The sequence below is a fragment of the Caloenas nicobarica genome, chromosome 3 (genome assembly GCF_036013445.1).
Source record: "Caloenas nicobarica isolate bCalNic1 chromosome 3, bCalNic1.hap1, whole genome shotgun sequence".
NCBI lineage: Eukaryota > Metazoa > Chordata > Aves > Columbiformes > Columbidae > Caloenas > Caloenas nicobarica.
Genome location: NC_088247.1, coordinates 907019 through 931135, shown reverse-complemented (window position 1 = coordinate 931135; position 24117 = coordinate 907019). Strand labels below are relative to the sequence as shown.

Sequence of the window (24117 nt, the reverse complement as noted above, 5' to 3'; positions counted from 1 at the left end):
CCCCAGTTCTGCCACTATCCCCGCGGCTCCCAGTGTCAGTCCCCACATTACCCTGCACCGGGGAGGGGAACTGCACCCCCAGAACCACCACCAGCGCGGGGGAACGGCCGAGCTCACCGCTCACCGCGGAGCTGGCCGGCTCTCTGCCTCCTGCACACACCAAACCCGGCACCTTCCCGGGGCCGCTCGGTCACCAAAAGCAGCAGCTGGCACCGGTGGGCAGGAAAGCGGCTTTAGTGCCAGTGGCCGGTGCCAGTGCTCAGCGCAGGGGATGCGGCGTTTGCCGAGGGAGAGGGAGGCTGGGTGTTCAGTGAGGAGCTGTGAAAGCTGGACAGAAAATGGGTCAGGGTGAGGGAAACATGAGGAAAAGGGGATTTAAACACCTGGGAACAGGCAAAATCCTGGCAGAGATGCGGGACCATCCCTGGGTACAACACCTACCCCCTGCCTGCCCCTGCCTCACCAGCTCTGTTTTTGCTAATAGCTGCAATTATCCCGGCTTAAATCCTGGCCTGACAGGCAGGGCCTGGCGCTGGAGGGCAGCGGCTCCCGGCCGGGCCTTTCCCGGCTGTAAATCTCCCACCTGTGGATGGTGCAGCTCGGCTGGGCTGCTGCCTGCACTGCTGCCCGCTCTGCTGCCTGCACCGCTGCCCGCACCGCTGCCTGCTCTGCTGCCTGCACCGCTGCCCGCTCTGCTGCCTGTACCTCTGCCTGCTCTGCTGCCTGTGCCTCTGCCCGCACCGCTGCCTGCACCGCTGCCCGCTCTGCTGCCTGTGCCTCTGCCCGCACCGCTGCCTGCTCTGCTGCCTGTGCCTCTGCCCGCACCGCTGCCTGCACCGCTGCCCGCTCTGCTGCCTGTGCCTCTGCCCGCACCGCTGCCTGCACCGCTGCCCGCTCTGCTGCCTGTGCCTCTGCCTGCACCTCTGCCTGCTCTGCTGCCTGTGCCTCTGCTCGCACCGCTGCCTGCTCTGCTGCCTGTGCCTCTGCCCGCACCGCTGCCTGCTCTGCTGCCTGCACCGCTGCCTGTGCCTCTGCCTGCTCTGCTGCCTGTGCCTCTGCCTGCTCTGCTGCCTGCACCGCTGCCCGCTCTGCTGCCTGTGCCTCTGCCCGCACCGCTGCCTGCTCTGCTGCGTGCTCTGCTGCCTGTGCCTCTGCCTGCTCTGCTGCCCGCACCGCTGCCCGCTCTGCTGCCTGTGCCTCTGCCCGCACCGCTGCCTGCTCTGCTGCGTGCTCTGCTGCCTGCACCGCTGCCTGCTCTGCTGCCCGCACCGCTGCCCGCTCGGCTGCCTGCACCGCTGCCTGCTCTGCTGCGTGCTCTGCTGCCTGCACCGCTGCCTGCTCTGCTGCCCGCACCGCTGCCCGCTCGGCTGCCTGCACCGCTGCCTGCTCTGCTGCCTGCACCGCTGCCCGCTCGGCTGCCTGCACCGCTGCCTGCTCTGCTGCCTGCACTGCTGCCTGCACCGCTGCCTGCTCTGCTGCCTGCACCGCTGCCTGCACCACTGCCTGTGCCTCTGCCTGCACTGCTGCCTGCCAGGATCATCCTGGCTGGCTGTGGTGCTCACCACACCGCCTGTGCCGCAGCCCTTGGCAGAGGTGGGTCCCCGGGGTCCCCCCGTTAGAGCAGCTGCCCCCCGGCAGCTCGGCCTCGTCACCGCGAGGAGCAGCGGCACCGCGTCCTGGTGACAGGTGCCATTTGATTCACCTCCCTCCAGGGACTCGGGGATTGGATTAATTAATCTCGCCAAGAGGGTGGGTGCCAAACGAAGCCGGTGACACACGGTCAGCCGGTTCGTCAGCGCTGCCGTGGGGGGAGAGCAGCTGGTCCTGCCTCGGCGTGGGGGAGCCTGCGGCGGGTGCCGGGCTGGTGCGCAGCTTTGCCTGGGTCTGGACGCCCGTCCCTTCCCTTCTCCAGGCCCCATTTTGCTGCATGGGGGTGACGTGGGGTGACGAGGGCAGCGGTGGCCGTGCCGGCAGGGAGGGACGCCCGGGACAAGGCAGGGCCACTGGTGGGGTCTTGTCTTTGCCCCCAGTCCCTGCCGATGCTGCCGGTCCGGCCACCACTGCACTTGGGGCAGCTCCTGCCGCTGCCTCCGCCCCATCGCCTCCTCGCTGGGGGGATTTGCTCCATTTTGAGGTCCCTCTGTCCGGGTCTGAGCACCCCCAGACGAAGCAAAGCCTGAGACCCCTGACCTGGGGCCCACCCCACGGCTCTGGCCGCACGGCTGCTGTGGGGATACAGGTGTGATGCCACCACGGCCAGAGGGACCCCAAGGGACATGGATAATGCCACCATGGCCAGAGGGACCCCAAGGGACACGGGTGCGATGCCACCATGGCCAGAGGGACCCCAAGGGACATGGGTGTGATGCCACCATGGCCAGAGGGACGTGGCGGTGGCCCGTCCCCAGGGACACACAGCGTGTGGCACATGGCAGCGGTGCGCGCAGGGCACGCATGTGCGTGGCACCGGCCACCCCGTGCCAAGGTGGTGGGTGCGGTGAGGAGCGGGACCCCCGGGAGGGCCGCAGCCCCGCCCCGGGGCAGGCACCGTGCCGCGCTCCCGGCACCTGCGGCCGCTCCCTTGGCGTCCCACCCAGCGTGGTGTTTGCCCTGCGATTGCCCACCGATAACCGATATAACCGCGCTCGCCGCTCCCCTTCCTCCCCCATAAATCATGGGTGGGGAGGAGGAGGGGGGGCGCTGGTGAGGAGGAGCACGGGTCACACCAACATCTGGTGGTGGCGAGGGATGGAGCCAGAGCAGCCAATGCGGCCCAGGGTGGCCGTTAACCGGTGCAGACGCCGAGCAGCCCCAGGCTCAGCCGCTGACACCAGGCCCCGTCCCCGCGGGGGTCACCGGGTGTCCCCAGCCCTGTCCCACGTCCCAGAGACCACGCCGGGGGCTGCTCAGAGGGGTCCCAGGGCTGGGCCGGGTGCAGGGACCCCGGTCTTGGCCCTGCACTTCATGAGGTGTTGGGAGCCATGAGCACTGTCCTGGGTGCAACACGGGCTGTGCCGCGGCACCGGAGCGTGGCAGCGTGGTGGGCACTGCGGGCGGCCGGTTCGGGGCTTGCCTGGTGCCAGATGGATTGGGATGGCGGGGGCACCCGGGGCTGAGCCCCGTGGCGCTCACGGGGTCCCTGGGATCTCCCTGGGGTGCACAGAAACCAAGAGGTCTCCACGGGGCACAGGGAGTCACTGGGGTCTCTGTCGGGCACAAGGGGTTCCTGGGGTGTCCCTGGGGTGCACAGGGTCACCGGGGTCTCCACGGGGCACACGGGGTCCCTGGGGTCTCTGTGGGGCTGAGCCCATCTGCTGCCCCACGCCGAGCAGGACCTGACCTCCCACCTGGGGGTAATTGGGGTTAAATACCGCGATAATGAGGTGTGAAAATGTCACCTACAGACTAAACAGAGGGGGAAGGGGCCAGGGCCGGGGACACAGGTGCCACCCTGGCCACAGCCTGCACAGGTCCTGGCCCACACCCAGCACCCCTGTCCCCCTGGGCTCAGCACCCCCATGGGAAGGGGTGCAGGGCAGGGGGACCCTCCCTGCCCTGGGTCGCGGTGTCGGGGCCGTGTTGGGCGCAGCTTGGTGTCCCCGTGCCCTCCCTGATGGGAGCAGTCGGGACCAACGTGGTGGCTCCATGTCCCCAGGCGATGGCTGGCAGGGTGCAGGGGCAGGACCTGGGGGCCCCAGGGGGCGACACAGGGTGCTGCAGGACGGGACCAGTGCTGGGGACACGGGGGCAGAGAACCCACCACAGGGACGCTCATTTGCGGGGGCTGCGTGGGCGCACTGGGGAATGAGGCAAACAAATCCTCCCCCACAAGTGGGGACAACGTTCTGGGTGCAGCTGCTGGGGTCTGGGGTCTCCGAAGGTGCCAGCCCGGGGGGCGCACGGCGATGGGCAGATCGATGGGGCTGTTGAGGGCTGGGGGTGCTGCCGGGAGGGAGCGGTGGGGGAGGCCGGGGGACGACGCGGGGGGCACACGGGTGGCACCGGCACCTGGCACCGCCAACCGTCCCTGTCTCCGGGTGGTCCTGGGCAGCGCGGATGTGACACGCACCACTCCTCGGCACACACCGGGCTGGGAGCGGAGCCTGGCAGTGCTGGTAAGGCCGTGCTGGCCTCTCTGCCGCGCTTGGCCAACGCCTGCTCCCTGCAGAACAGGTGGGGTCAGCACCAGGCCTGGCAGCGTGCCGGTGCCGCGGCGGCACAGCCCTCGGTCCGTGCCCCTCGAAGCCGGGCTGGGCTCTCCGGGCATTTCTGGCTCCTGCTCCCCCGGCTGAGGAGCACAAAGCCGCCCCAGGCCCGGTGTCAGCCGGGACCCCCCTGGCGCTGGGAAGGGTCCGTGTCTTTCCCACCAACACCCCTAATCCCTGACACAAACGAGCCGGGTGGCCCCGTGCCAAATCGGGGCCGGGGAGCGGAGGGGACGCATCTGCGGCCATGGAGCCGCGGATTCCTGGGGCTAAGGTTTCCTCAGAGCCCAGCCCCGCCAGCGGCTCTGCCGGGGGCTCTGCGGGGTGGGCACCCCCAGAGCGGTCTGAGGGTCCGGCCATGGGTGCGATGCTCCACCAAATGGGGCAGCCCCCGGGAGAGCCGGTGTGGGCCGTGAGCCACCGCCGCACAGCGCAGCGGCGCTGGATGGGGCACGACCGCCCGCCATCTCCAGCTCCGCGTCCAGGGGAGCGGCGGAGACAAGGGCCCCACCATTGCAGGGGCCTCTGCCGGGGGGTCCGGCACCCGCCACCCAAACCCCGGCTCCCCAGGAGGGGACGGAGGCTCCAGCACAGGCAGGTGCTCCCACCCTGCTGACTCCCACCCTCCCAGCCCAGCCCTCGCCCTTTCTGCCAGATGTGCCAGGCACCGCAGGGTTTGCAGCGGGGGGAACATCTGGCAGGGCCGGAGTAGCCGGGCCGTGGTGCCGGCGCCGAGCCGATGGCACAGATGTGGCAGGCGCCGCGGCCCCCAACACAGGCGGCTCTGTCTGCTCGCAGTGACCCGCGGCCATGACCAATGCGGGTAATCTGCCAGCTCTGCCGCTGTGAACAACCGCGGCGAAGCGCCACAGCTGCTCTCACGCTGCGCACTGCTTTGGAGCGCTCGTATCCTCCTAAAAACATTTTTCTTTTTAGCTTTTTTCACGCAAACCTCTCTGCTTTTTTTTCATGCAGTGAAGGGACAAGACACCCCTTAGGGATGAGATGAATTTATTAAATATTTGGCAGGTGACAGAACATGGCTTCCAGTTCGTAGGGTTCTGTTAGACGCTCCCCACACGTCCAGCCCCGTTTGCCCGCTGCTCCCAGGGATGCTCCCGCACGCTCCGGCAGTGCCAGGAATTGGGAACCGCAGCTCGGTGTGGCCCCCAACGCCCTGGGGGTCCGTCTGCTGCCACGGGCACCTGGCTGTGGTCCTACCCCGGGAAAACTGGGGTTCCCTCTCCTGGCACGAACCCCGGCACCGGGGCACCGGCTGAGGATGCCAATGCAAGGACAGGGCTCTGTCACATCTCCAGGTGGAATTTTGTTTTTTGTTCAGGCGTTGCGGGAATTGCAAAGTTCCATTGCAAATTTGAATCTGCAGGGTGCTGCCTGTCCTGCCGTGCTCTGGATCCGGGCTCGGCCCTGCTTTTTGCTGGTGACTCCCATTACGGGCTCCTGACAAAAAATGACCATCCAGTTGCATAAAATAAACCCTCAAATTGGAAAGGAAAGAAGCACATCTGTGGTTATTTGTTTTCTACTGGCAGACTTTGGTATGCTGCACCCCGGGCAGGGGTGAGCCCGGTCCCGGTGCCACGGTGCCACCAGCCTCGGGGACCCGCACCCGTGCCGGGCTGCGGTGACACAGGACACAGCCTGGGGACAGGTATTAAGGCTTGGCCTGAACTGTTCCTCCCGGCGGGGTTAAGGCGATTATTCTGAAGGCAAACACTAGTTCATACACAGGTTTCAGGTCAGCCATAAGCAAGCTGGGGTGCCGGGTGGTTTGTCCCCTCCACACTGTCCCAGTCTGTCACCGGAGGAGGTGCCTGGTGTCACTGGGGTGCAGAATGGTTGTGGGCACCCTGCATCACCGTGCGCGGCAGGGTGCGGGTTACCGGAGCTGTGCCGGCAGCACCGCGGCCTTGCCAGGACCCTGTGGATTGGGGGGACACAGAGGTTCCCCGCTGCGGCGGTGACCTGCTGCGCAAACACCGTCCTCCCGGCAGCAGCCAGCACCCACCCACAGCCCCAGCCTTGCAACCATAGAAAACATCTGGTAAAACGCTTTTCTGGCTAAAACAAAGGGCACCGCGGGTGAGAGAACGCAGAGCTGCGGGACGCAGGGTCGGGTCGTCCTGTGCTGGGACAGGAGTTGGACTCGATGACCCTCGTGGGTCCCTTCCAACCCAGGGCGTTCTATACTTCTGTGATTTAACACATATCGACGATATCCCGGCTGCGTCTGTACAAAACCCTGTTGATCCCACCAGGTTTTCTGAACCGAGCCCAGATGTCCCTGCTCCCCCGGCTGTCACTATCCCTGTGACCGGCTGCAAGCCCCTGGCAGGGGCACTGTCCCCATCGTGTCCCCTCGAGTGCCTGGCCAGCCGCGGGGTGGTGGCCGGTGGTGGCCGGTCCCGGCGGTGCCACCTGCACCTCCTCTGGCTGCGGCCGGGCCGCGGGCTGGCACAGATGCCAGCGGCCGAGGCTTTGCCTCCCGGCCACGGTGGCAGCGAAAGCGAGAAGGGAAAGTTGCAGAGTGAGTAATAACAGGAAAAAAGCAGCAAACGTGACGCTCCGCTGTGATCCAGGCTTGTGCGCAACCTGCTTCCCCGACGGCTACGGGACACGTGTGCTCATCCCCTCCATCCCCTCCTGCGCCGCATTCTGAGCCCCGGCACCTCGAAGGAGGTGACAACTTCAGCCCCCGTCCCACACGCTGCTGGGGTCTCCCATCCCTATTTCCAGTGCTCAAACCCGTCCGCAGCCGCAGCCAAAGCTGCTGCTGGTGCCCGTTCAGCTGCAAGCGCACGGGGACGACCGCAAAACCCTCCCGATCCGCGAGCGCACGGTTTGCAGGTTATCATCACCTTCCTGTCCTTCTTGACAGCTCATTCACAATATTTATATCCAGCTAAAGCTGTGGCCAGCATGGCTGTTTATTTTCTCTCCCCAAGGGCTGTGGGTGCCCGACCAGCGCTCGCTGCCCAGCGCCGCGGTATCAGCTCCGGCAGGATGAGAAGCCGAGGGCTGGTTTCAGGGTTTATCACTCCTTCCCATTCATCACCCCTGATAAATATTTATAGATGCATTAGGGCACTCAGCTCCTTCCACTAAAAATAACATTCCTAAACACCAAGGAAAAAAGAAGTCACCACTGATTGGAAGTGATTACCGTGTTTTCTAAGCAGCTGTGGAAGCGAAGCCCAGCACGGCTCAGTGGTGAGCTGCCAGCCTCACTGCACAACCGGGTTATTTCTCTCAGTTTTGAACAAAACCGAACTTGACTCCTGAAAATGAACACAGAGATGCTAATCTCGGCCTAGGAGCGGTTGTCCCTGAATTCCCTGCTTGTAAAGGGACATTTTTTAACAGTCGGAAGAGCAGCAGAGCCAGGAACGCTGGAGGGCGGTGGCTGGTGGCCCATGGCCGGTGCTGCTCTGCCGGCCGTGCGTCCCTCCGGCCCCGCCAGGGTGACAGCGACACCGCGCACGGCGGCAGCCGGACACCGATGGACAGTGTGGTGTTGTGAGACGGTGGGTTTTTTGGAGGCAGAACCCCCTTCACGTCCCCGGCAAGGGCACCCGGGAGGCTCGACACCCGTTTTCTCATGCACACCGAGGGGCGAGAAGAAAGAACCAGCGTGTGACGCGACGATGACACCGCTTGGGAGGCGATCAAAACAGATCAGTACCTCAGCAGGAGCAGGGAGCATTAGCTTTCCTTTTGTGTTTTGGTTTTTTTTTCCTTAAACCTCCACAGATGTCTGCGTTTGACGGGGCATTGTCTGGTCGTCGTTGGTGACGGCAGGAGGACACTCGAGCATGCAGTGACCGGAGAGGCCGGTGCCCGCGGGGACGCCCGCTCCGGTCAGCAGGTGGTTGAGGTTGGTCACAGGCGCACGATGGTGGATGGATCAGCTGAAACGTGCCTCTTCCAAAGGCCGGGGAGACGTCTCGGGCGCCAGCGCGACCCTCCGTGCCTGCGTCACCGAAACACGCGCGGTCAGCGCCGCGGAGAGCCAAACCCCGGCCCCTGCGCGGGTCTGCGACCAGCTCCTGCGCGGCCACGGGGGACGAGCTCCTCTCCTGGCACCTCCTGAGCCCTCTGCTTGGGGCACGGTGCGGGTGGGCCAAACGTGCAGGATCCCCCGTGACCATCGAGCGTCCTGCTGAGCCCAGAGCTCCTCACCAGACCACCCGGGGGACAGAGGGAACCCCAGATCCTGGGGAGTGACACCAGGACACGGGGCACATGGGTCCCCAGGCCCTGCGAGCGAGGGCCCGTGAGCCGACACATCGACTTGGGAAGCCAAGGTGGGGTCGGTGGCCCAGAACAGCCCAAGTCTGGTGACAGAAATGCCCTGAGGACGCTGCCCATCCCGGTCCCTCCGTCATCTGTGGGCAACTGGAGCCACCGGTGCGGCTTGGCCGGCGCCACCGCCAGCCAGGCCCAGGAGGCCCCATCACAGCTCCCGGCACCGCAAACGGGAACGTGAGGAACTAGAAGAACCATGGCAGTTTAAAGGATTTTTTTTTCCTTTCACTGATGTGTCTTTTTTTTCATTCTTTCCAGAGGACAGAGAAACCCCAAAGTAGTTTTTCTCTCTTATACTTTCAGTTGTCTGTAGTTTAGCGCTCATCAGGACCGGGCTTTGGTGGCGCTGGAGGCACCGCTGGGCTTGTCACCTCCAGACTGGGGGCTCGCGGTGAGCGGGGACAGAGCCACCCTCTTCTCCAAAGCCATTCGAGTTAAAGGGACCTTCAGAAAAAGCCACACACGGGCAGTATAAACAGCTCTCCTCTGCTGGCTTCCTCTCTAATGCTGTAATTTCACTCCTCCTTGAGTTACCAGATTGTTTCCCAGATGAGGCAGGACTTGAATTTCTAATGTAAAAACTATCATCAGAAAAACTCTCAAGTCACTTTCGGGTTATCTCTATCCAGCCGTAGAATGGCAGGGAGGCAGAAAGGGGAAAATCCCTTTTTTTTTCTCCTTTGCAAACTACCTCTAGAGGACCACGGTGGTGGTTTTATCATGCAAAATTGTGTTTCAGATCCATCACGACTAATTCGTCTGGCCCAGTATCTCTGTGGGCTGGGTCTGGTAAGTTAAAGATCAAAGACTTTTCTCCTGTCTGGTTTCTACAACTGACCAACCTACGGTGGGAAGGTCCTAGAGAGGAGGTGACCCTGCGCTGGTCCCCATCCCTTTCTGGCTGATGACACGTGTGTCCACAGGATGGTTTTGTGCCAGGAGAACCCTCCGGGAATGGTGGATGATGGGTTTGTGGCCACGGCAAATCCCCAGCGAGGGTCTGGGGAGTGTGGGAACCCGACCAGCGCCTACCGCGGGCTTTTCAGGTGGGGAGATAAGGATCTTATTCAGGTTCTTCAGAGGCATTGTCACCAGGGGCTCAGGTATTGTCACCAGGGGCTCAGGCCTCCTCCCTTACCACTATAGCTGCTCTCCCACCACCTGTTTGTCTGCCCATCTGTTGTGCCTTATTGTAACTTAAAGTGCTGGCTTTTTGAGGGCAGAGATCATATTTTTAGTACATCTGGACAGTGTTCAGTGCAATAGGGTCCTATTTCCTGGCTGAGGCCTCTCAGTGTGGAAGTAATACTAATAAAATAGGAGATAATTCTGTTCTCGCTGAAGTTAATGGTGTTTTCCTGCTGTCTGCAGCAGGAACACAATTGGGTCTTCGCAAGAAAAACCTCACGTGCTTTTGAAGGGCTGTGGGGCGATGGGCAGGCGGGGAACATCCCTCACCTCGTGCAGAAAGAGGAGCTAAAGGACAAGGGCAGGAGGCGACCAGGGGCTCGGCACATTGCATTGCACCAGTGCCTGCAGAGATGGGAATCAAACATACACCTGTGCTTACCTGAATTGCTGTGCAGCTGGCGGCCGCCCATCTAACCTGCAACACAGGGCGAGACGCACTGTTAGGACGTGGGCAATATTTTTTCCTGTAAAATGAAACTTCTGCCCTCCCCATCCCTTATTGCCCCATGGGTAACGCTGCTCAGGACTGTGACAGCTCTGCAGCACGGGGATACATGGCAAGTCCTCGGAAACACAGGGCGGGTAAACAGAAAAGTGCTCCCGATCCTCCCGAACCCCAGCAGCCCAGCACCGCTGGACATCGCCCCGTCCAGCCCCGCAGGCAGGGTCAGGCTGCTCGGAACGCGGTCCCGTCAGGTTCTGGGTATCTCCAAGGATGCAAACCCCACAACATCCAACCTGTGCTGCTGCTTGACCACTGCTATGGTAAAGAAGTATTTTTTATGTTTAAACAGAATTTCCTGTATTTCATGTGTGCCCATGGCCTCTTGTCTTTTCACCAGGCACCACTGAGAAGATTCTGGCTCAGTTTCCTTTACTCTTTTCCATCAGGTATTTACACACATTGTTTTCCCAGCCTCTCCTCAGGGTGCAGATGCCTCAAGGCGTCCATCATCACCATGGCTCCTCGCTGAGCCCTCTCCAGTCTGTCCATGTCCCTCTCGTACTGGGGAGCCCAACACCGAGCAGAGGGCAGGACCACCCCCTCCCTGCCCTGGCGATGCTTTGCCCGGCGCAGCCCAGGGCACCATTTCCCTGCTGTGCCCAAGGACCTGCTGCTGCCTCACGGTCACCCTGGTGTCCACCAGGACGTTGAGGTTCTTCCCTGCAAAGCTGCTCTACGTGTGGGTCCCCTCCCGCATGTCCCGGTGCCCGGGGCTGTTCCCAGGACTTTGCACTTCTTGTTGAACTGCACAAATCAACCACAGAATCACAGAACACCAGGCTGGAAGGGATCCCACAGATCATCTGGTCCAACTTTTCCCTGGTCCAGCCAAGCTGACCCAGCGCCCTGTCCAGCTGAATCTTCAACGTGTCCAGTGTTGGGGAACCCACCACTTCCCTGGGGAGATTGTTCCAATGGCTGATCCTTCTCATTGGGAAAAATTTCTCTCTTGAGTCCAATTGGAATCTTCCCAGCAGTAACTTGTACCCGTCGCCCCTCGGTTTTCCCATGAGGTTCTCATCTCTCCAGCCTGTCCAGGTCCCCAGTGTGACCCTCTGCCGTACCAGCCGCTCCTCCCGGTTGGGCTCATCTGCAAAACTGCTGAGGACGGACTCTGCTCTGTCCTCCAGGAACTCATCACAGCTGTTCCAGTATGAGCTGGGGAACGAGCTGTTGGAGAGCAGTGTAGGGGAAAGGGAGCTGGGGGTCCTGGGGACAGCAGGGTGACCATGAGCCAGCACTGGGCCCCTGTGGCCAGGAAGGGCAATGGGACCTGGGGGGGATTAGAAGGGGGTGGTCAGTAGGTCAGAGAGGTTCTCCTGCCCCTCTGCTCTGCCCTGGTGAGACCTCATCTGGAATATTGTGTCCAGTTCTGGGCCACTCAGTTCCAGCAGGACAGGGAACTGCTGGAGAGAGTCCAGCGCAGCCACGAAGATGCTGGAGGGAGTGGAGCATCTCCCGGGTGAGGAAAGGCTGAGGAGCTGGGGCTCTGAGCTGGAGAAGAGGAGACTGAGGGGTGACCTCATTCATGGGGATCAATATGGAAAGGGGGAGTGTCAGGAGGATGGAGCCAGGCTCTTCTGGGTGACAACCAGTGATGGGACAAGGGGTAGTGGGTGCAAACTGGAACACAGGAGGTTCCACTTCAATATGAGAAGAAACTTCTTCCCAGTGAGGGTGCCAGAGCCTGGCCCAGGCTGCCCAGGGAGGTTGTGGAGTCTCCTTCTCTGCAGACATTCCAACCCGCCTGGACACCTTCCTGTGTAACCTCATCTGGGTGTTCCTGCTCCGGCGGGGGATTGGGCTGGAGGAGCTTTCGAGGTCCCTTCCAATCCCTGACGTTCTGTGATACTGTGTTCCTTGAGGCAGATGGCTCTACGGACTCCAGGTTTCATCATCATCAGTATTTCAAATTGGTTCTTTTTGGCCGAACAGATTTGATGGGGCTGCAAACTAAGTGCTTCCTTCCAGCCATTTGACACAGTGGATCACAGCTCTTCAGTCCCTTCTCTAGTGGTTTGGGGGTTACAAAATCCAAACAGCTAATACACGTAGAGTCTCATTTCAGGTGACATCCCCACGGGTTCAGCTCCTGGTCACCACCAGCAGCACGATGTCTGGGAGAGGGGCAGCAGGACCGCGGCCCGCAGGGATGGTGGGACAGCCCTTGCCGAGGGGGTGTCCCACCGGCAGTAACGCCCGTGCAATGGACGGACACGTCACAGCAGGTGCCACGAAGGGTGACCACAAAGAGCACCGAGGCTGGCTGAACGCCCTGGGGTGATGTCGAACGCAACTGGATGGAGGTGGCTTTGCCAGCTCCTGACCGGGCTTCTTCTGTGGCCTGCAAACCCGTGTAGGCATCTTCTCTGGAGATGCTGCTTGGTTTGTAATCCCAGCCAAAAACGACGCAGCCAACCTGGAGTCTTCACGAATCATTTCATCGTGCTAGAGCCATGTCACACCCCTGCTGTATCATGGAATCACAGGATGGTTTGGGTTGAAGGGACCTCCAGCGGAGAAGCGAGTTCTGAGGTTGATTAATTAGGAGAAATATGAAACAAGTTTGTGAGGAAAGTCACGGAGAAGCCCAAGGGCGATGCTGTCCCTAGGAAACACGTGGCAGCCATGTCCCCGTGAGGACCAGCGTCTCCTTGTCCATGCCGGTACAGAAGTTGGGGACACACGAGCTGCAGGTGATTTTTGTTCTTGTGCACTGAGGATGGGAGGAGGGAACGGGAGAGCTCTGCTGGGACGGGGATGGAGTCACCGTGCAGAGGCCGGACCGGCGTGGGGACCCCAGCGCCCGCAGTGTCCCGGACACGGGTCCCTGTAGGTGACACGGGGCTGAGCACGGACGCTTTGGTGACACCTGCCCTGGACGCGGCCACAGAAAGCCCAGAGCCCTATCACACGTGTGCGCTGGTCTCTGCAGGAGGACTCAGTTTATATATTGACCATTCCTTGATTTTTCTGCCGGAGTTTTATCTGACTAACTCTGTGGCATTAAGGAATCACTTACTCTCCGGCAGAGATAATATTTACATTCCACACAAAGGCTTTTGGACCAAGTTCTGCTTTTGGTTACACGTCTCCATGCCCCCCCCCAGACTCCAATGCTGCTGCAATGAGTAACAGAGCTGGATTTGTCTTACTACGTCTCCACTGCCATACATCATATTTCAACTCTTCAAAATCCCCCTTTCCCTGTTTCCCACGCAAGACACAATGCACATTTGGCAAAAAGCAGAAGGGGCATCTGCTAAGCATCTAAAATATTTAACTGAAGAAGAATGTTCTGGGGCAAAGTGAGCCCTGTGATTCAGAGCCAATACGATTCTGCTTTGAAAACTCCTGTTTCAGCTAAAATCAAACTCATTGCACTTCATCCTACAAACTTAAAATGTCTAATACTGATGCACTTCTCCATACAAACTTATAATGTGTAATACTGATGGACAAACCATCAGGAAACCTTTCCAAACACCCAAAGGCTTTGTGGAACTCGCTGGACAGGAAAACTCAGGAAAACAAGCTCTTCTGGTGAGAAACGTGAGCCCCGCCACTGCGGCTTCGCCAGGAGGAAAATGCGCGTGTAACAAGAAAAGGATAAAAAGTTCCAGTTTGTTGATGCTGAAATTAGTTTTGGCTCAAGTGAGGCAAACGCTTGGGCTGACTCAAACCTGTCCAATTCCACTTCTCACGCTTCGGTTTAAAGCAGAGGAAGCAAAAGCCGAGAGCCCTGAGCGAGGTCCGGGAGAGGCTTTGGTGCCGGCAGGAGGAGCCGATCCCTGCAGACCCCAACGCGCACGTCCCACGCCTGTGCTGGTGGCTCCCAGCCCCAAACAGCTCTGCTCGCACGTGTTGTGGGGCCACCAAAGGAAGACGTGATCTGGGGAGGATTGGCGGCCAGGTCTGCAGCCGGGGAGCTGAAAGGGATCCCCCGTGAAACCCCGCTCGGGCCAGGGCACTGCCCGCGCAGGATCGCTCAGCCGAGTCGCTCCCAACGCTTGTCCAGCCAAGGTCGCGGGAGGCAGCGGTTCCGCAGATGATGGTCCCACCGCTCAGAACTTCACAGGGAACCAGCCCAGGCTTTGGTTTCTTTTCTGACATATTCATCTGAACTGGATTTCTTGCAGCACTCAAAGCAACTCCCCCTCGCTTACGCGTTGCAAAGATCTGGGCATGACCTCTGCTGAAGGAAAAACAGTCCTAAAAGCTGAACACACAGGCTGGAGAAAGCCCGGCCACGATGTCAGCTCAAGCCATGGTGGATGTTCTTCATGAAAAGGGCTGTGGGGCATTGGAACAGGCTGCCCAGGGCAGTGCTGGAGTCACCATCCCTGGAAGGGTTGGACAGATGGACATGAGGTTCTCAGGACACGGGGCAGTGCCAGGGGTGGGGAACAGTTGGACTCCATGATCTTGAGGGGCTTTTCCAACCAAAATGATTCTGTGATTCTATGATTCTATGAAATGGAGCTGGGAAAGCGAGCTCCTGCAGAGCAGCAAGTCAGAACACGCCCTATAGCTCATCTACAGCTACATCCCCTTACCTTGGTCCTTTCCATTCTGCATTTTTTCTGTTTCTTCTTCGTCTTCTTCCTCTGCTTCAAAACAAAAGAAAAAAAGAAAAAAGTGCACATGAGACAAGTAGGTGAGAGAACAGACGCTTGGAGAATCTTTCTGGGGTGAGGAAGAACTGGCTTTCCAGGCACAGCTGACATTGGAGGGGAAGGAGGATGGGAGTTCGGGATCCCAAGGAGAACCCGGATGGACGCACCAACATCCTTCCCACGGCACGGTGGAAGAACAGTCCACACTCCATCCTGATCGGATGATTAGAAGTTGTGGAGTGTGGGCTGGAAGACAGGTGGGCAGGAGGTCACGGCTTTTATGCTGAGCTCAAACTAAGGAAGAAAACCGAAAATGGTTTATGGGGAGGTGAGGCCCTCGGAGGGTCCCTCCTGGTGTTGGAGGCTTTGCCCACGCAAGGTGTTCAGTGACAGCAGTGGGCAAAGCCACCCAGCTGGTGACAGACGAGAGCTGGTGGGTCATTATATTTAACTCTGGTTAAGCCGAAGGGAGTTTATGGCCAGGCTCATATTCACACAGCAGAGAGTGGGAGCAGAAGGTCACATTCTTCTGCAGATCGTGGCTCATATCTCTCTGCACAACATTTTGGTGAGCCCTGTGTAAACAGGTAACAGTCATCACGAGCCGTGATATCACCCCTGCCCACCTCACACGCTGGGGGAGCAAAGAGAAGGAGAAAACCTGCAATAAAAGGCACCATTTGAAAACCTGAAGCACTTTGAATTATCTGATCAAAAGGGATCTATAAACACTTGCTCTCTTTGTTGCTCTGACACCCGGGAGTCACACAACCCCTGCCCACCCGGTGACAGCCACCGACGCGTCCTTAACGCGAGGGCAGAGATCACTGGCCAAACCAAACGCCGTTTTAACAAGGGACGTGACCTGGAGCTCGGCAGCTGCGTCAGGTCCTGAACCTGCTCTGCAGGGCTGAGTCGGCCCCAGCAGCATCGCACCCATCCCTGGGACCAGCACCCTCCGTGCTTTTGAGCTCAGCTGGAGTAAAACCGGTACCAGCGCTCCGGGGGCAGCACCGGGAGCATCCACAGCACAGCACAGGAGGGGACAGCCGGGGGACAGTCGGAGCACCTCGGGAGGCCCCTCCAGGAGGGGGTAACCCCGAGCGGTGTTTCCTTCCCCAGGAACCCGTGCTCTGAGCTGGTGCAGAGGCAGGAGCGGCAGCTCGGCGTGGGCGCCGCACGCGCTGTCTCACCAGCGCTCCGGCACAATGCCTGCAGCTAAATCGGGGAGCCTGGGGCTGGAGGAGGTGTCTGTTCTCACAGTTACCTCCGGGACAATGTGCGTTCAATCCCACCGACTCTCATCAGCTGAGGATAACTCATGCTTTTCCTAATGTACACAAACGAAATGATTTCAGATACTTTCAAGGGAGCCTTTTTTAGTAGCTGCATATCCTCAAGTAGGAGACTGCAATTAATTCCATGCTCTTCCGCTGAAAGCAAAAAATCCATGACTGCAGGCATCTGCTTTGGGCAGAGGTTTGCTCGTGGGTTCCAGCCCAGAGAGAAGCGAGCTGTGCGTCCCGAGCACGGTGATTTACGGAAGCAACACCGGGCCCTTCGCCGCAATGGCACCGCGATGCTGCTGTCGTACATGAAAGGCTTTATTAACTCACAGCCGCCTCTGCAGCCACGGCACAGGGTTTAGACTCAGAGAATTTACTGCTTAGCAGTAAAATATCAACCCGGTTTATAACTGTGACTTCTCTGTTGAGGGCAGCGGGAACAAAGAGCTGAACCGGTTTTAATCCAGAGCTTGGTAAGTTTATTGGGGGGATTATGTGATGCAACGACCAGATAGAGCAAGGGGCTGGGGGTGGCACGAAACAGAAGCCATGAGCCTCAGTCTGAAAGCAGAACGCTTTACTTCTTTCCTAGGAGAGAAGGCAACACACAAACAACCTGCTGGAATCCTAAACGATCGTACACACCAGCACTGATGAGGCTCCAGAGCCACAGGACACGTCCCTGGAGCACAGCAGAGCTGCTCCAGTCCCATCGGGGCGTTCACCTCCACTGGCACAGCAAAAACCACAGAGGGAATCATTATCTGTTTTTCCGCAGCGCTGTTTAATCCTGTGTTGAAACTGGCCTCGCGTGTATTTACTAAATATTTGCGATTACGGCATCTAAGGGAGATTCACTGCAGAGGAGTCTCACCTGCTGCTCAGGCACCGCTGTCACTAATCAATAGTCTGGGGACACTCACAAATGTGGCTTCTGGTGTTAGGGAGCTCTGGCTGCCACACGTGGGGCTGGGAGGGGACACACGAGTGGCCGCAGGGCGCGCTGCTCGGCGCGGTGTCCCCGGCACGGAGCGGCACCAGCCAGGTTTGTGTCCGCGGAGCGTCGCCTCAGCGATCAGTGAGAAAATCAATGGCCAGCCTGTTCAGAAGGCATTTGGAGTTCTCCAGGATGTCAGCTATAAAAATGATTTTTCATTTTACCACTGAAAAAATGAACACATAATCTGGCATTACGCTTTAAAGAGGTTTTATAAACAATAAATCTGAAGACAAATCTCCAGCTTGTGGCTTCGAGCTCCCCTTTTTCTGCTGCGCATACGTGCTGCTAAATTAACTCCTACCTGAGTGAAGCTCCTTCACCAGCGACGACATGGTGTTGGTGATGGAATCGGCCGCTACCAGCAGGTCGTTGCGGAGGTTCCTCCTCGTACCTGCAGCAGAGCACACACAGCCGGGATCGCACCGTGCCCAACCTCCCGCACGCGACGCTGAGCCCCACGTCCCCCCCGGAGCCCCTGTCGGGACAGAGCTCGGCCGCCCCATCAGAGCAGCTCGGCTTGGCGAGAGGCGGTGATCTGCTCTGGAGCAGCCCGCTGCTGCTTGGCTGCCTGGTCGTCTGCCCTGCTAATTGGCGATCATGCAGCTCTGCGCCCTGACGAGGACATCGCTCGTAGGGCAGACGCTGCTTCCCCAGACCGGTGTCACCGGGTGCTGGTCCTGGCGTGGCTCATCCATCTCCTGCTTCGTGCAGGGTTGTCATCGCTGCCGGCTTCTCTGCGGCAATCGCTATCGCTGAGGCTGGAGGGGAACGAGCGATAACTGAACTCTTGTCTTCTGCGTGCTGGAGGAAGAATCCTCCTCCTCGGTGCGGGCACCGCTGGGGGAGCAGCTCTTTGCTGTCACCTGCAGTGACACCAACCCACCCAGGTCCAGTCCGGACACCCGGCCGGTGCCGTCCTCTGCTCGAGGGCCTTGCCGAGCCCCTTCCCTCCGGCACCTCTGCGCTGTTCTGCTTTGATCTGGAGGTTTGGTGCCGGGGGCCACGTTTCCCCCCGCGTGCTCTGGTGCCGCAGTGTCTCAGGTTGCGGAGCCGTTGGCCCTGAGTGGGAGCTCTGCCGGGAGCAGGTCCCTGCAGTGTCCCGTGTCCCCACCTCAGCTGTCCCCGTCCTGCACAGAAATGGCTTTAGGCGGCTGCCGTCCCACGCGGGCACCGGCACAGCCCCGGGAGCGCGGCTTCGACGCCGAGGGTCAGCCCGCGCCCTGGGATCCCGTGTGGGGATCCCGTCCTGTGTCTGCTCCAGCCGGGCCATGCAGATGACACGTGTGGCCTCGCAGGGACATGTGAGGGGACGTTCTGCAGCTGCACTGAGCTGCAGCAGCGACAACTGGACACGACACGTTTCCTTGGGTTTGAAATCAGGCGCCTCTCCCATCCCAGATGTGCTGCATTCGTCTCCCAAACGCGGCACCAGCTTTTGCTCCGTCCTCGGCCATGGAGCCTTCAGAGCTCCCGCGTTGCACCCGTGGATTTCAGCGCCGTTTGAGCGAAGTCTGAGCTTGCTGCTGGGCTGTTGCGCTTCCCACTAGCGTCCTTCTCCCCCAGGCTGGGCTGCCAACCCACCAGCATCGCTCCCGAGGCCCCGGTGCTCCTGTGCATGCACAAATGGTGTGCATTTCCTGGGGAAAAAATGCAGATTTTGGCCAAAACGCCTGGGACCTGTGACTGAGGGGACTCCTCTGCACCTCCTACACAATGGAGGCAACTTTATGCCAGTGTCTCGATGTCCCGTGCCTGCAGGTGACCGTGCGGCACGGCCACCACCCTGCCCAGCGCTACCTTTGGGAGAGAAAGGCTGGAAAATACCAGCTTGACTCCCCTGAGAAACAGATGAATAATGTTAACGAGCTCGTCTGGACATGGGCGTGCAGGAGCCAGCCCAAGCTGGCTGGTGGTATTCAATTATTTTATTATGTAAAAACATAGAAATTTTATCCTGTTTCCTGTGTTCTCCACTTGCCTTGAATTTGCCTGATTTTGCATGATTAATGTGAAAAAGCACTAATTGTGCAGATTGCCTTTCCGGAAGGTTCATTCCAGGAAACTTGTTACAGAGCCTGTTGGCCATTTTTTTCTTGCAATAATTTTTCTAGTAGTGGAACAAGCCACCACTGTGGTTATTGCGAGAGGAACTTCTACTTTCCTGTTGGCAGCAGTGGATCGTCTTCGCACCTGAGCAATCCTGAGGGACTGTTTTCTTCTCTTCCAAGAAGTATTAGTTTTCCAACGAGACAATGGCCTCTGTGCCTGAATATTTCAACCCAAATACCATCAGGGCATTTTATTCTAATAGTGTGTCGCTGCCTTCTTCCTCTGTCCAAGTGGAAGGCCAAGAGATCACCTACCGAGGAAACCACATGATCAAGATGGTCGCAAGTCCTCAGCCCAGCCCTGACGAATTTTATACAACACCTGGTACGTTGCAACAGACATTGGAGATGCTGTCAGGTGTTAAAAACCTGGGAAAAAAGCCCCCAAGTTTTCACTTCGGGTAATATCAACAGGTCCTGACGAAGCTGATCCCCTTCTGAACCAGGCACTCAGGTCCGAGGCATGAACGAACCCGCGATTAACCACATCAGCTCCCACCGAGCCAGGAGTGTGAGGAAGGCAGCGCTGAGGATTACAAACCGCACAGAGAGCTTTGCTTTGTCATGGCTTTGCCTGGATCTCCAAAGGAAAAAGCAGATGGACAGAGAGCAGATTGGGATGCCAAAGCAATACTGTAAAGCGAAAAAAAAATCAAGTAGGACAGTTAATGTGCTACTGTAATCACGCGTTCGTCACTCCCAGCAGCAGAAAGGAGATAATTTTGTCTCTTTGTGCTTTCCTAATTAAAAAAGGAAAGGGGAAAATGCTGAAGCAGATCGAGCAGGTTTTCCCAGCGCCTGGCAGGACTCATCGTGCTGCTGTTCCGCTCCACGCAGCCTGGAAAGAGCTGCGGCGGGGGCAAGGAGCAGCAGCTGCCGGAGGAATCAGCCGAGAGCTCCGCGCTGCACCAGCAAAGTTGTGGAGCTGGAGAGGAGGCGACCGGACCACCCACAGCCGCAGATGGAGCCTCGTGCCGCTGGCGTTTGGCATCCTGCCTCCGGGAAGCGATGCTCTGCTGCCGGCGCTGGAAGCGTTTACAGACACGAGGAGCTTGTTCCTATCACTGGGATGGGAAAAAGACGCGTCCTCCTCACGGCTGAGCTGTGGGGACTCCGCGTTTTGGGATGGACGTCCCCCACCGCCCCACCCGCTCACTGTTCTGGAGAACGTTCCCTCCACGGATCCTGCTGGGCTGCAGCCCTTGCTGGAGATTCCAGGCACCAAATACCCGTTAGAAGTGCTCACGGACCCTTCCTGCTCCCCCGCTGCCCTTCTGGAGCCGCTTCTCTCACCTTCTGCTGGCAGCAGCTCGTTCAGGCAAGGAAGACCTTCCTAGAAGGATGTATCCAATGAGCAGCTGATAAATGCAAATTGTTATTTAAAATTAATTAATTGGGCTTTGAGGTATATCATCAGTTCTGGGAAGTTTATTTTCCTGTTTTCTTTGTTTTGAAAAGGAGACCATCCATCTGTTAGTATTTGACACTAATATTAATGATATTCCCTACTCAGAATGAGAAAACGCCACCTCCAGCTTTGTGACTCCGTATGACACAACTCGCGTTCTTTTAAAGAAATAAAGAACCCGGCCCGTGCGGCGAGGCGAGGGCTCGGGGTTAGTGCCGAGGACGCTGCACAGGAGCCCTGGCGCCAGAGCTCCGTGGTGTCCAACACGCGCTGGGATGTCCCACGGGGCACCAAGAGGCCCACGGAAAGAGCCGCTGCCCGTCGGTTGCCTCTGCCCGCAAACAGGTGAAGTCCTGGCCAGCGCCCCAGGGACAGGGGGATCTTCTGCCCATCTTTCCTTGTCAATAAGAAGAACACAAATTACAAGTGGACATGCAGCTCCAGAAACATGGCTCATGTTCAGAAACAACCTGTGTGTCTGCTGGAGGGACCCAGGGACACCAGGTCCTGCTGCTGCTTTTCTCACAGCTCTGCGCCCCGGGATGCTTTGGAGTACTAAAGATGAAGAATTCTAGACCAAAATGAGCAAAAGAGAAGAAAAGAGCATGGAAAACCTGAGTGGCACCACTCCTGGAAACACGGAGCGTGGGCACCTGTTCCTGCTGGGGGTGGCGTCCCCCACCGGGAGCGGGGCTGAGTGGGCAGCGCTGCAGAGAAACCAGTTTCCCTCCCTTACTGAGATGGTCCCTGAAGGTAAAAATCATTCGCCAAGTTTCTGGCACGTCTGTCTGCGCCGCCTTCCCCCATCGCCGGGTGGCCAGCCCTCTCTGGTGTCTGCGGAAGATTCCGTCTCATCTGGCTGGCTTGAATCCTGGAGCCCTTCTTGAGCCGACAAGGGTTTGATGTGGAAAAGTTGGACTTTTTCGAAAAGCGTGACTGTAAAACTTTTTTTTTTTTTAAAAGAAGCAACAGCAACCGAATATAAACTCACACTACCTACAGAATTTGGGGAATAAAAATATGTATGTCAACTGCTGCCCTGATTTTCTTCGAAGCATGAGAAGCTGTATTATTCACAAATGGACAGTTTACCCGTCCGATCCAACCACACCGATTTTACCAAAGAACCGGAGGACACAGTGGACAGAGAGGAAAACAGCTGAAACCACCTGATCACGCAGTACTTCTCACGTCTACTTATGGAGCAGGCAGCAGCCATGAGTTAAGGCCAGAAAGTGATTTTTTTTTTTTTTCAAATGCAGAGGGGAGTAACATGTAGAAAAAGTGCAAAAGGAGCTCCAACCATCGCAGCAAGAAAAAGTTCATTGTCCTGTTTGCCCTGCTTCTTCACTATGGTCTTCCCCTCCTCTGTTCCTTCTCCTCTCCTCTCCTCTCCTCTCTTGTCTTGTCTTGTCTTGTCTTCTCTTCTCTTCCCTGCTCTGCTCTCCAAGAGGGCTGCTTGCTTTCCTACTTTTGCTCATCAAACTGCCTTTTTCCTCTTGCAAATCATAGCACAGTTCAACCACCACATTTGTAAATACGACCAGTTTTGAATTACTTGTGGACGTAACCTTCTGGGATGGAAGATCCCTTCCCTAGAGGGAAGATCATCACCACAGAAATAATTTCATTGAGTTGTAAAGATTAAAAACGTGCCTCTGACCTCCTTGGTCTGGAGCACAGGGAAGGAGTTTGTAATTATTTCATTATTGGCGAGTTGTGCTTCTGTTGCACATAGAATCACCAAATCATGGGACGGTTTGGGTGGGAGGGACGTCCCCAGCCCCCCCAATGCCCCCCTGCCATGGGCAGGGACATCGGCACCAGCTCAGGGTGCTCAGAGCCCCGTCCAGCCTGGCCTGGGATGTCTCCAGGGATGGTTCATCCACCACCTCTCTGGCCAACCTGGGCCAGGCTCTCACCACCCTCAGCACAAACAATTTCTTCCACGCACGCAGTCTGAACCTCCCCTCGTTCACACAGGATTGCCTCCAGCCGCGGTTCTGCTCGTTGTCACGCTCACCTGGTGTGAACGCGTCCTGCACGTCGCCCCCGACGCCGGGCAGCGAGTCCGGCGGGCCGTGGGTCGGGGTGGAGCCGGCCGAGGTGGATCTGACGGGCACGGGCAAGGGGCGGCCGGTGCCGTGGGTGGGCGAGGAGTGCGCCGAGCCGGCGGCCTGCGCCTGTGCGGAGACACGACACACACATCACAAACATTAAACTTTTTTTTTTTTTTTGGGTCAACGTCTAAAAATAATTCTGTAAAAAAACCCCTCAAAACCCAACAAGCTCAAGGAAAGACGCTTCACCAAAACTCTCCATTTGAGTAATACGTGACGCACGTGGGTGCCGTGGGAGGGCCCCGCGGTGGTGGCACGCTGGCGCCAGCGTCACGCCGCGGTGGCAGCACCCGGGTCGGGCTGCACGTGGTCCTCGCAGGGTCTGACCCGCAGCCCTGTACCGTGAGCTGCCCGTGTCACCAGACGCCGAGTTGGAATAAATCCCAGCACAGCCCAGAGTGCCTGTCCCAGCCCTGGGCTCCACAAGGACCCGCCAACCGCTCGGCGTCTGCTCGTCCTCCCCGCGGGCGGTGACGAGAGCACACAGCTCCGCGGTGCCACCCGGGCTCTGCTGAAGGTCCATCCCCTTTTCTACTTGATTTTTATAGATTCCATATATTTTTGTTTATTACTAAAATAGTGATTTTTAAAAGCTTTTTTTAAATTTTAAATTTTCTTCCAGCTGAACCCTCCCTGTCTCCACCGTGTTGCTCCAGGAGCCTCTCGAGCACGTTGCGCGGCGGGCGCCGGTGCCTCCCTGGAGCAAACCTCGGAGCTCCCTGCAGCCCGCGGACGGCGAGTGACGTCCCAGGGTCCTTCAGGTGCTGCCCATCTACTCAGAGTCCGCTGAACTTCATAGCAAATCGCAAACAAATAGACTAGATTTATTTTTTTCTCTGGCATTTGAAGGCTCAAAGAAAACCGTTGTAATATTCACTTGGGGAAAACTCTCCCCGGCTTCAGAGCAGCTGCTGCCCCAGCAAAGGCTCCGGAGCCCAACCTGAGGCTGATGGGCAGGGACAGGATATAAATACAGGAGATTACGACATGCACTTATTGGCTCCGTGTTTTCAAAAAATCATCTCCCTGAAGTGCTCTGCGCGTGGTGCCAGCAGGAGAGCAGGGAGGCGTTCACCGAGCAACGCTGGGTGTTGAAGGACATTTGCAGAGATGTCCCCACCTCTCTCGGGTCCCACCTCCCTCCTCATGGCAGAGGCCAGGTCCCCCCATCCATCCTCGCTGCCGGGGACAGAGATGTCCCCTGCCCGGAGCACCGGCCATCCTGACAAGTGCTTTGAACACGCACAGCACCATATTGTCAATAATCTGTTCTCTGCAGCCACTCGTGTGTTGCAACAACTTCCAGATCCTCTTGCTCCGGTGCAGAGGTCCCAGGGATCGGTTCTGGCTGC

At 58.5% G+C, this 24117-nt stretch overlaps 1 protein-coding gene across 13 annotated transcripts in view; it reads right to left on the bottom strand.

Annotated features, from left to right (window-relative positions):
• Positions 1-5208: 5208 nt before the first annotated feature.
• Positions 5209-24117, bottom strand: part of DTNB (dystrobrevin beta) — a 181716-nt gene continuing 162807 nt past the window's right edge. For 12 of the 13 annotated variants that reach the window (XM_065632399.1, XM_065632401.1, XM_065632402.1 and 9 more), the window contains 5 exons: positions 22669-22828; positions 17431-17520; positions 14784-14837; positions 10102-10137; positions 5209-8196 (listed from right to left, as the gene is read on the bottom strand). In XM_065632399.1, the coding sequence (XP_065488471.1) occupies positions 10133-10137; positions 14784-14837; positions 17431-17520; positions 22669-22828 (309 nt within the window). In that variant the 3' untranslated portion in view covers positions 5209-8196; positions 10102-10132. The remainder of the gene's footprint in view (positions 8197-10101; positions 10138-14783; positions 14838-17430; positions 17521-22668; positions 22829-24117) is intronic. The other variant, XM_065632400.1, reaches the window with a different exon arrangement.